Source organism: Pelodiscus sinensis, chromosome 14, assembly GCF_049634645.1.
Source record: "Pelodiscus sinensis isolate JC-2024 chromosome 14, ASM4963464v1, whole genome shotgun sequence".
Taxonomy (NCBI): Eukaryota; Metazoa; Chordata; order Testudines; family Trionychidae; genus Pelodiscus; species Pelodiscus sinensis.
The window spans coordinates 6,606,806-6,619,540 of NC_134724.1; the positions used below are offsets into that span (position 1 = coordinate 6,606,806).

A 12,735-nucleotide genomic window follows, 5' to 3' on the forward strand; every position below is an offset into this window, starting at 1 on the left:
TGATGTGCTGTGCAGGGGGAGGCTGCATTTCAGAGCTACACTGCATGCAGATGCATGTTGAGTGCATCAGGAGCCTGTGGGAGTCTGCATGGTAGGGGATGGGTGGGCAGATGTGGAATGCAGTGGCTGGCAGACAGGATGGTGCCCAAATTGCATTGGGTAGGAGTATACGAAAAACCGTTTTGGGACACTGGTTGTAGGGGGAGCCTGTCATGCAGCTGTTCCATCTGCAATGCTAACAGCACCTCCAGTGTGACCACTTGCCACTTCATAATACTTAGGAGCTACTCCATGCTCTCCTTAAGCAAAGGAGGGTCTTACTTGACTGCGGGTTCCACGTGGCTTGTCTGCGCAACAACGGGTGGTCCTTCTCTCCTGCCACTGACGCCCAGTGTTGAGGGAATGTCAGCCTTCAGGGCTCAAAGACCACATTTGCTTTGCCAGCAAATTTGAGGAAACAGGTGGCACAGCCACTGCCTGACACTTCCAATGAGATCTGTGAGGCAGCTTACCATGAAGTAAGAGATTGCATCAACGGTCTGTTCTCTATCTGACTGCCCCTGTGCTGGTAGCACCAACACACAAAACCAAAAAACCTCCTTTCTGTAACTCTTCTGTTCCTGGCAACCCGCTTGAGTGCTTCCTGAGACCCAAGCCATTTACCAGACATCACCCACAGCCTCCAAGGCTACAAGTGGGTCGCATCCTCGGGGGTACAAAACAGCTCCTGACTGCAAGCCTCTCTCAATGCAGATTCCTTCTCTGTCCTTAGGTCCCCTTTCCTCTCAGCACAGTCAGCCACAGCTTCCTCCTCCCATCTTGGTCCACTTTTGGATGGGCCCTGAGCTCCCGAAGTATCCACGAGGGTCTTCAGAGTGGAGGTGGGGGGTCACCTCCAAGTTTATCATCCAGCTCTTTGTAGAACCTACTGGTTGTGGGTGCAGCACCAGAGTGGCAGTTTGCTTCCCGCACCTTGTGGCAGGCGTTTCACAGCTCCTTTGCTTTCACCCTGCACTGCATCCCAGTCATGGCCCCTTTCAGTCATGCATCTTGAGATGTGCCCGTGGGTATCATAATTCTCACAGCTGAAGCGAAGCTGGGACTGGACAGCCTCCTCTCCCCAAATGCTGATGAGGTCCAGCACCTCAGCATGGCTCCAAGCAGGGTATCTCCTGATGCATGGAGCAGGCATGGCCAGCTGGAAAGATGCGCTAAGAACACAAGACGCGTCACCAAACAGGAAGAGGACTTTCAAAATTTAAAAAAAAAAAAGCAAAGGGCAGGTCTGAGGGCTCTCTGGTCCTGAAAGCAGGGCAGTAGAGTTCAAACAGATGACCAGAGAGGCAAGAACAGGCATTGTGGGAAAGGTGCCGGAAGCCAGTCACGATGCAGTACTAAACCATGATGTTCACACTGGCACCCCAGCACTGTATCAAGAGCACAGCAACCTCCACACTTCCAGAGCTAGTGCACACTAAGTGCCTTGCCAATGTGAACACCTAGAAAGTTACAGTGACTGGGGCTGATTTACTGTGCAGTATTTTACCAGTGTACAATTGGCCTAACTGATCTAAAGAGATTTGTTTTTAAATTTTGTTTCATAGTTGGTGATAGGAACAAAAAAAGTTATTAAATATCCAATATGTAAATACAACAAAAGATTATAAAACTATAACAAATTTCCCTTCAATAATACTTCACTATGTCCTGTAGAATACAAATATTAAAAGTTTAAATCTTGGCAAATTAATTTTTATCATTTCTTGGACTTATGTCCCAAATGAACTTTAAACTTTGATACTGATTTTTACAATTACAACATTCAACTATGCTATAAAGCAGATAAGTAAACTAGGGTGAAATTAAGAGCCATACTTTTTTTGGCGGAGGAGGAGGCTTTTGTTGGAATGCCAATTTTACAGCTTCTGCTGCTGATTCGGGCTCTTTAATAATGCTCTTCTTTGAGTCTGCCTCTGACAGCACAACAAAAAAATGGTGACATTTTTCACACTTCACAAAGCGGGTGGAAGCTGGGAAAAAAGTAAAATAAAGTGACAAGAGACTGTTTAGACAACATTCATTCAACTTTCTACTATCATGATACCCAGAACTTAAACACCTGTAATAACAAACATTCTGTCAGTCAACTCCCTTCTCTGCCTCCAAGGTATATTTAATTGGGAAAAGATCAAGAGACAAAAATGAGTAAGTACTCTACATTTACATAGCACTTTTCATCTGTTCATCTCAAAACCTTTACAATATATTTAACTGTTTGTGAAATTCATACAATGAGGCAACACAACTTGACCAAAATCAGACAGGACATTGACAGACCTGGGAAAAGAAGGCATGTGTATATTTCCAGCTTGGTGCTCTTCTCAGTAACAACTGTATTCTAAGGATGAAATTCACCCAACTGTGGCAATACCTTTCATGACATTTGAGCCCTGTGGAGGGAGCATAAAATACACAGGGAGCTCTATAATCCAGTATGCACGGGGAAGGCACATAATTTGGATCTGAACAGCCTACTAACTACTGAATCCAAATTCACAGACCGAGGCAGCAATTACTGCCATAGCCTATAAGCTGAAAAAATAGTACAGTAAAACCTGTGCTATCCAGCACACTTGGGGATTAGGGCATGCCAGTTATCTAAAAATTCTGGTTATCTGAGGGTACCTGGGAAAAACCAATGGACAATAATAGTAAAACTCAAGTTTTTAATATTGGTGGTTTTGTAGTGAGGCAGTTGGTCTCACATATTTTGAGTTAAATATGATTAGTACTTCTTAAATAAAAAATTGTTAAACCAATCATGATAAACCAAGCCAAGCCTGTGCACCTGAAGATGTGATAGTATTGTGGCTGGGGGCAATGCCAGTTAGCTAAGTTTTCTCGTTAACAGAGTGCCGGATAACAAAGGTTTCACTGTACTGCCCTCTTCATGTATGCCCCCTTGCATGGAATTAATCTAGCTTCTGTAAAAGGTGGATTTTGGGATCTGGCAATATCCCATAAAATAACAGACTATACAAAACTCCATTAACGGTCAATTTCTAATAAATGTTTAACAATTTATATCTAACTGATATTTCAGTTTAATTTAATTTAGTCTGACAATATACTTCAATCCAAATATACTAAATCAGCAGTAACAATTTCTCAATTAACATTTTTAGAATATACAAGCATTCACACTTAAAAGAGAAGGCAAAAACAGAAAAAAATGCCAAGTATAATATGACTTTCTCTGTTTAGTAAGCAACAATTTGGTCGTTAATCTATACGGTGCCACAGGACTTCTCATTGTTTATGCAGATTCAGACTAACACGGCTACTCCTCTGATTGTCAACATTTTGGTTATTTAAAAAAAATCTAGAATACTATTAGTTAATTTTTGAGATGTCATAGTACAAATCCTCAAAAATAAATAATAGATTTTCTTTAAAACATTTTGTTGCTTTTGGAAATTGATTTTTGGAACAGCAGCAACTCAGACTTCACAGGAAGACAAAAGAATTAAATTCTGAAATACTTTATTATAACTTGTGGATTGGAACTGGAGTCACTGTTTCAGAAAAGCAAAGAAAATGGCATCTGTTCTACATGATTTCAAAGAACAAAATCATAACCCCACAAGTGTTCAATTCCTGCTCCCACACTTGAATACCCTCTGTTAAATGTGCCAAATTGGGGCAGCATGACCTGCTTCAACCAATAACTACTCTTTATTAAAATGACCATGTGAAGAATTCTACAACAATCCTCTGAACTTTTAAAAAAAAGGCTCCAGAAAATAGCTTATGCAGCCAAATGCCGTATAATTTTACTGCTGACTTATGACAAGAACCAAAATATTTTTACATCACGCTCATGCCTCCCATAGAGCAGATGTCAGGAGAAATTCATCCAACAGATAAGATGCATACATTCCAAAATTCTGGGGCTGCACAAATAAAATTAGATTTTCATAAAGTAAAAATCTGGTAGCACTGTGAGAATCCTCTTTCCTTTTAACCCTGTCCCTTCAAGTGGATAGAGGAGATGGCACACTCCAGTAGTAACAGCATAAACTGCTGATAGCTTGGGGAGATCATAGCTTAGGGAGAAGTGCAAAGGTAACTCACTTGCAAGCAACCCTCCCAAGATAGTACTACTGATTGCCAATATCAAAGGACAAGTGTGTGCACTTGCACAAGCATAGAACATCCTAACCACTAGTACCATGGGAGAATTCTTCTCCTTCACATGGTGCAAGCACATAACACTTGTACCAGAGAGCAAACACAAGTATGATGACTCTCTTAAACACAGAAGAAAAAGGGAAAATAAATGATGAGGCATAATATTTTGCAATTTTACAGCAGCTTTCACTGGAAGATCTCAAAGTTCTTTACAAATATTAAGACTCCGAACAACGCTCTGAAGTAACTATTTCCCCCCATGTTGCAAAGGGGAAAATGCAGCATCATGGTGATTTATTCTGAGGTCAGAGCAAGTTACTGACAGAGCTAGGATTAGCACCAAGATCTTCTAAGAGTTTTGTGCTCTGAACACTAGTTCATGCTCCCTCTCACTGCTGTGACAGTGGAGAATAAGATCACTTAATGTCAACAGCAATACTTATTTTCAAAGAGGAAGGCACCAGAATCAGTAGGAACCCGTGAGAGGTTTTCTTTTTGCTAAAGAATACGGTGGTGATGCGTCACCACCTTTGTAAACATATACTTCAAATCTTTTTATTTTCTTCTCTAGAACTATAGTGCCAATGGAAACTGGCAGAGCATTTTACATCCCCAGCTTCACAGATGGTGAAACATTTAGAAGTTTCCCCAGGACAGAGGTATAAGAAGCTCTGCAGATCTTCGGAGCCAATAATATTATATTAGGTACTCACACCTCTCTGAAATAATTCCAATTTCAAATTAACTTCATTAGCATGATGAGGTCTGCAAATGTTTTATGATTAGGGCCATTCCAACTTCTCTGCATTGAAAAACAGGTCACATCACAGGCTGAAATCTGGTCTTGTGTGTGCTTTTATCTATACAGATTTCACAGGGGCAACTCGTGTTTCTCAAATTGGGGGCCCTGACCCAAAACAGAGTTGTCAGCGGGTGGGGGAGAAGCTCACAAGCTTATTTTAAGGAAGGGAGGGGATGTCACGGTATTGCCACTCTTACTTCTGTGCTGACTTCAGAGTTGGGTGGCTGGCCAACAGTCGTTGCTCTCCAGGCATCCAGTTCTGAAGGCAGTGCCTCACCACTGGCAGCATAGAAGTAAGGGTGGCAAAACCATACCGTAGTAATAGGAATGTAGCCGTGTTAGTCTGGTGTAGCTGAAACAAAATACAAGACTATGTAGCACTTTAAAGACTAACAAGATGGTTTATTAGATGATGAGCTTTCGTGGGCCAGACCCACTTCCTCAGATCAAATAGTAGAAGAAAACAGTCACAACCATATATACCAAAGGATACAATTAAAAAAAAGGATACAATTAATTTTTTTAAATTGTATCCTTTGGTATATATGGTTGAGACTATGTTCTTCCACTATTTGATCTGAGGAAGTAGGTCTGGCCCACGAAAGCTCATCATCTAATAAACCATCTTGTTAGTCTTTAAAGTGCTACATAGTCCTGCATTTTGCTTCAAACCATACCATGACACCCTTCTTTACTGCTACCTTCAAAGATGGACAGCCAGAATGCGGTAGCTGCTGATTGAAGCTCCAGCTCTGAAGGCAGCAGTGCAGAAGTTTAGGTGGCAATACCATACCATGCCACCCTTATTTCTGCACTGCTGTTGGCAGCGGTTCTACCTTCGGAGCAGGGTTCCCACGCAGCAGTTGCCATTCTCTCATCTCCCGTCTCTGAAGGCAGCACTGCTACCACCAGCAAACCCCTCCTACAATAACCTTGAGACCTCTCCACATCTCCTTTCTGGGTTAGGACCCCAACAATTACAACACTGAAATTTCAGATTTAAATATCTGAACTCATTAAATTTACTTATTTTAAAAATCCTATGACACTGAAATTGACCAAAATGGACTGTGAATTTGGTAGTACCCTATTCATGACACAACAACAGATAGTGAAAAGGAAGTGAAGCGTAGCAGCTGACTTAGCTCCCGTGGCATGCTGAAGGCACTATACAAAGTATATGCCAACTGGTGCAGGCCATGTCATTCCATAGCAGAGCACTATCCACACTATATGTACAAAAACTCAATGCAATTGTATTTTTTTTAAAGTTTGAATATGTGGTAGAAATAGATACTATGTTGCAATTGCTCTAAAGAGCCAGGTGTCCAGGAAAAAAGGGCAGCTAAGCCACTCATTTCCTAACAGGTTTAAAATATGACAGGAAAACCCTGCTTTGGAGCAGGCTCAGGTCAGAGAGTTCATCCTGGCAGAATGAGGCGATGACAAAAAGAACACCAGCTGAAGAGTACTTTAGTCAGCAATACTCAGGCTTAAAAGGTACAGGTGGTTTTGACGTCACATCTCAAGCATGAATCTTATGTCACTGAGGTAGGCAATGTCCATAGGATTCCCCTCTACACAGCCTGAAACCTAAGGCCAAGTACCAGGAGTGTTGAGCAAATGAGTCAGAACCACCAAGATCCCTTTAATACCTTCAAAGATCCCAGGAAAGATAATGAGTGTGTTGGAATAGCAGAGAATCACAAAACCCTTGTGCAAGGTTTATAGCAATATTTGATGAACAAACAAATTACAAACAAGTTGCACTGGAATGTCAAGCTCAGTGACTCTTTGCAACTTGATTCATGAATAAAGAAGCACTCTGACAATTCTATTTCAGCACTGTGTTAATCATTTCAAGATGAGTACAGAGTGAATCTGATGTTTAAAGTGTGGGGCACAAACTAAATAACTGTGTTTTCTTTAGTCTGTAAATATGTAATTAGAGCCCTGAAAATTTACAAGTCAAAAACAAGTTTATTTTGTCTTTTTAAACTGGTGGAATTACGGGTTTAGTTAAAAACTGAGTTACAGCTTGTTTCACAGAATACAACCAACCATTAAGTGTTCTGGGAATGGAATTTGGATGGGGATTCTGATAATGTAAGGAGGATTAGAATACAGCTTGCTTCCCCACAGCTATTCTGCATTCTACAGTGCAAATAAACCCAGAAAAGAAAATAAGAGTCATTAAACAAAAGAACAGATTTAATTAAAGGAAAAGTGAACTCGTAACAAAAAAAGTGAAAAGTAACAGCTTGAAAAAGAACTGAAGAAAGGTGTAAGAAGTCCAATGGATTCACGAAAAAAATATGATGTAAGCCTTAAAGGAATATCTGAACAATTATAGCAGCTACAACTGATTTTCCTAAAGATCATAGTTACTAGGAATCCAATGACAGCTCTCCCTCCATTATACCCCTCTAACCAGCCCTAAACAAAGAAAAATGCAGGACAATGTAGCACTTTAAAGACTAACAAGATGGTTTATTAGATGATGAGCTTTCGTGGGCCAGACCCACTTCCTCAGATCAAATAGTGGAAGAAAATAGTCACAACCATATATACCAAAGGATACAATTAAAAAAAAAAGAACACATATGAAAAGGACAAATCACATTTCAGAACAGAAGGGAGATGTGGGGGGGGGGGAGGGGGGGGAGGAAGGAAGGTAAGTAAGTGTCTGTGAGTTAATGATATTAGAGGTTATACAATGTAACATTGCAACAAATAAATGGACTTTAAAAAAGACGCTTTAAAGCCCAGCTTCGTCAGGAGATGAGAAATTAGGATAAATCAACTTCCCAAAAAAGGCCATCCTCTCACTGTATCTTGATATTTGAGTGATCTCAAACTTCTATCAGCCTCACTCCTTCTAAAGAAAGGTAATTGAGCTTTTAGTCTTCGTGCCCCATGACACCCTAGTGCAGTTTCAGTCTGGTTCTGGCCTTCTTTTTAAATTGAAATTATACTTTTTAGCCAAGCTTATTTCCCATGCCATAAGTGTCTGAGCATATGGGCAAGGTCACAGGTTAAATTATCTTTGTGACACTTATGGATATCTAAGTGCATCTCTGTTGCCCAAGGACCCCACAAGTTTGAGGTCTGCTCTGATGCAGCTCTTAGATTCTATTTACAACTGGATGCATGTAAACAAACTCATCATCAATCCCGGTCTTGGTGATAACATAGATAGAGTCATTTTGAAACTGTGTCAGTTCCCTGATGTTCTTGTTTACAGGTCAAGAACATCTCTAGGTCTAGGTCTCAAAAAGGGTGAGTCAAGTTAATCTTTTCCTCACTTTCAACTACACTTTTTTTTTTTTTTTATAGAAAACCCAATGTGGTGTACAGGTTAGCAAATGTTTATTTCAGCTGTGCAATTAAGGCTGGATTTGCAGAAATTCTTAGCATGTACTTTTTAATGGAAATCAGCAGAGACTGTAAGAGCTTGACACTTCTGAAAAAAAAAACAGTCTCTTTTTTTCATGCTGATCCTTGATCTACCTTGGAACTCTCTGGCAACAGCAAGACATGTCCTTGGAACAATAAGATTGGATTACTGCAATACCTTCCTATCAAAGTTTCTCTATTTGCAGCTTGTTCAGAACAAAGCATCAGAAATCTGCTTGTTAGTTTAAGCATCTGTGATATTATACCTACCTTGCATTCTTTATAGGGACTATAAAATAAGCCTTGTTTTTAACCCCCTAACAGCACAGGCAAGGCTATTCTTGAGACTTCATCCTTAATTCTCATCAAAAGCAGCTGATTAATATTTGTGCTCTGAGAACCCAATTTTTAGAGATTGCTATTATTTCTTAGGTAAACAAGAGATTGTGCTTCACACTAGTAGACCCTACTACAGCATGGAATTCATGCTGTTTTGGACCACTGCCTCATCTTAACTTTCCGAAGTGCTTTCAATATCACTACTTTAGAATGATAGTTCTATTCCTCACCTCAGTGCTCCACCATACAATCTCTCTGGTATGCAACAACCCCTTTAATCTACTGTTTAAAGAAAATGAATTCTAAATATTTTAAATTTCATGTATTAAAAGTCTTGCTGTACAGAATACTAAGTGGCCAGGAAAACTAAGGCTACACTTCAAAAATAAGGTTGATCATCAGTGGTTGTCTGGCATTTGATGTTAAAAGATGTCCTTCCCCGCTCCCCATTCATTGGGAACTTAATTAGTCTTTTGACTATATTATGGGTCTTATTCTGCCCTACAAAGTCCAAAAAACATACTACTACTAATATATTCTAAAAAGTGGTGATTCTCTTAGCGAATCAACAATTCATCTTGCTCTTCCTATTGCTTAAGAAAAAGGGTAAAAAAGCAAAAAAATCAGAAAGCACACACATGCTCATTAGAAAATAAGTCAGAAGCCAAAGTACTACTGTCTACATGAACGCCTCTTCCATAGGGATATAAGCAACTAGTCGAGTAGTCAACTACCCAGTTAGCCTAGGCTTATCGGATAGTCGAGTTGCTACTCAATTAGTCATTTCTCCCCTCCCCCTCTCAGGGGAGCAGGAGCCGGATCGGGGGGGGGGGGGGGGGAGAAAAGAGAAGCTCGCTTAAAAGTCGGTTCCCCCTAGCACCACCTCCGCTGGGGGGGAAGAAGGGGAAGGACAGCTAGGGGAGGCAGAAGCGCAGCAGGGGTCCGGGTGAGAGCTGGGACTCAGCTGTCCTGGTTGGCTCTTACTACACTTAAGAGGCAGAGCTGCAGCGGGGTTAGCTCCTGGGGTTTGTCCCTGGCAGCTCAGTAGTTTCTCCCCTTATTGACTAATCAAGTAGTCGATGGAAATTAGCTGATTAAATGCCATTTAACATCCTTCCTCTTCCACTAAGATAAGCTTACATTGTTCACAATATTGCTCTGCATACTATCAACTGAATTCTGCTCCTGATTATACTCATGCAGTTACTCCTGATTTACATCAGTTACATTATTCTGAAATATCATCATCATAGCAGGATATTTATAAGCACAACATAACTATTTAAATGATCAGTATTCAGAATAAAATTTAGTTATCTGAACAGATTGGTTAAAATTTAATTTAGCAATTATTTAAACAATGGGGAATCATCCATATAAATCAGAACACTTACACACAAAAGTTTCTACATGTGTGCACAGGTCACCACACTTGGGACACCGCAGCTGGTTTCCTCCTTTCCCTGAGTTTCCAGAACTTGACTTTTTACTGCCTCCCTCGCTGACAGATTTCTAATGAGAAACAATAATATTTCAATTGTTAGTTCCAGACAATGAATTTCAGATTTAGTTATACATGCCACTGTACAGAATGAAAAAGTTAAATAAAAAGGCAGCTAAAATGGTCTATTTTTCAGTATTTGAAAAAGATTCCAAACATCGGGACTAACAGATTTTGAAATTTCTTGCTTAAAACAGGCATTTTTCTATAAATAAGCCAAGAAAAGACACACAACAAATCTACATTTTAAAAAGCAACTAGGGATTTTGGATGCTCAACCCAAAGAATGTTGGAGAGAGTTGGTTTTTCAGAACGTACCACAGGGGTGGGCAATAAAAGAGCGGCAGTCCACCAGTGACTAACCCTGGTAAGCCACTGCTGCTATATTTACCTGCACTCTCGCAGGTATCGGATGATCACAGTTCTTATTGGTCGTGGATTGCCGTCTGCGGCCTACGTGAGCAGCGGGAAGCAGCACAAACAGGGACGCCACTTCCCGCAGCTCGCATTGGCTGTGAACAGTGATCTGCAGCCAACAAGAGCTGTGATTGTCCGATAACTGCAAAAGCGCAGGTGAATACAACCATGGGGGACTGCCAAGGACAAACCCCGTGGACTGGAATTTGCCCACCCCGATGTACTAGGTACTGGTCCTACTCCTGATGTACTAGGTACCTGTCCTCTCAAAAAAAATGCTCTAAGTGACTCAAAATGAGTACTCAAAAATTAAGCTCTCCAAAATCAGAAGCCACTTTTGAAAAGTGAGGTTCTAACCTCTAAGACGGCCTCTCATGATCTTTTGAAAGCTGACCCCGTTCGGTAAAATTAAACTAGCTGTGCCCTCCTTCAATCTCATCAGATGTTATTAAAGACCTAGCTATCTCAACTTCTAAAACTTTTGTACAGGCAGTCCCCGAGTTATGCGGATCCGACTTACGTCGGATCCGCAGTTACGAACGGGGCCCGTCTCCCTGGTCTCCAGCAGACCAGGGAGAGGAAGCAAAGCGGTGGAGCACGCGGACAGCGGACAGCCCAGACGCGTCTGGGCTGTCTGCTGCCTGCGTGTTCCACGGCTTTGCTCCCCGTCCCCCTGGTCTGCAGACCAGGGAGACGGGGAGCAAAGCAGAGCGAAGTCGCGGAGCCCGAGGGCAGTAGGATAGCCATGGCGCGTCTGGGCTGTCCCGCTGCCCCCGTGCTCCGCGGCTTTGCTCCGGACGCCTGTGGTACAGCAGCTGGGGTGCTGCTGGTTGGTCCTGTAGCGCTCTGGGCGCTACTGGACCAACCCGGCAGCACCCCAGCTGCTCTGCCCCAGGCGTCCTGATTCAGCCACTGCTGGTCAGTTTCAGCAGCGGCTGAATCAGGACGCCAGGGGCAGAGCAGCTTGGGTACTGCTGGGTTGGTCCAGTAGCGCCGAGGAGCGGCAGCGCTACTGGACCAACCCAGCAGCACCCCAGCTGCTCTGCCCCAGGCGTCCCCAAGTCAGCCGCTCCTGAAACTGACCAGTGGCTGACTACAGGAAGCTCCTGCCCCAGGCTTCCTGGAATCAGCCGCTGATCAGTTTCAGCAGCAGCTGACTTGGGGATGCCTGGGGTTCTTAAGTTGAATCTGTATGTAAGTCAGAACTGGCGTCCAGATTCAGCCGCTGTTGAAACTGATCAGGCTGAATCTGGACGCTAGTTCCGACTTACATACAGATTCAACTTAAGAACAAACCTACAGTCCCTATCTTGTACGTAACCCGGGGACTGCCTGTACTAGTTTATCAAGGCACATCCCACAATTTTGGGATGGGATAAAAATCTTTCTTTTTACATGTTTTGATAAGGAATGAAATGGCTAACAATGTTAATAAAGCATCTTAGCACTCATTGAAACAAATGGATTTCTACCCATCACAAATCTATTGTTTCAGGGTCTCTGCAAACTCATATAGACATCATTACATTGCTTATGCTCTCTTCACATTTTGAAAATTTTCCGCTGCAATCATAACAGCTATCAACTTACACACACAAGCCTCTGAAAACCAAGATATCTGTCCATGCCCTCAACCCTTGGTTAGTCAATCACATGCCAGGAAATAAAATACCGGACTATGTAGCACTTTAAAGACTAACAATGTGGTTTATCAGATGATGAGCTTTCGTGGTCCAGACCCATTTCCTCAGATCAAATGGTGGAAGAAAATAGTCACAACCATATATACCAAAGGATACAATTAAAAAAAAGAACACATATGAAAAGGACAAATCAAATTTCAGAACAAAAGGGGGATGCGGGAGGAGGGGCGGGGGAAAGGTAAATGTCTGAGAGCTAATGGTATTAGAGGTGGGGAAAGGTAATTTTCCCACCTCTAATACCATTAGCTCACAGACATGTACCTTCCTCCTCCCCTGCCGCATCCCCCTTCTGTTCTGAAATTTGATTTGTCCTTTTCATGTGTGTTCTTTTTTTTAATTGTATCCTTTGGTATATGTGGTTGTGACTACAGGCAGTCCCCAAGTTA

The 12,735-nt window shown here is 41.9% G+C and overlaps 1 protein-coding gene across 2 annotated transcripts in view; it reads right to left on the bottom strand.

Annotated features, from left to right (window-relative positions):
- The window catches only part of CLPX (caseinolytic mitochondrial matrix peptidase chaperone subunit X), a 47,721-nt gene that overhangs the window by 24,290 nt on the left and 10,696 nt on the right, over nt 1-12,735 (bottom strand). For both annotated transcript variants that reach the window (XM_075896913.1, XM_075896912.1), the window contains exons 3-4: nt 10,123-10,240; nt 1,876-2,030 (exon numbers count right to left, since the gene is read on the bottom strand). In XM_075896913.1, coding sequence (XP_075753028.1) covers nt 1,876-2,030; nt 10,123-10,240 — 273 coding nt within the window. The remainder of the gene's footprint in view (nt 1-1,875; nt 2,031-10,122; nt 10,241-12,735) is intronic.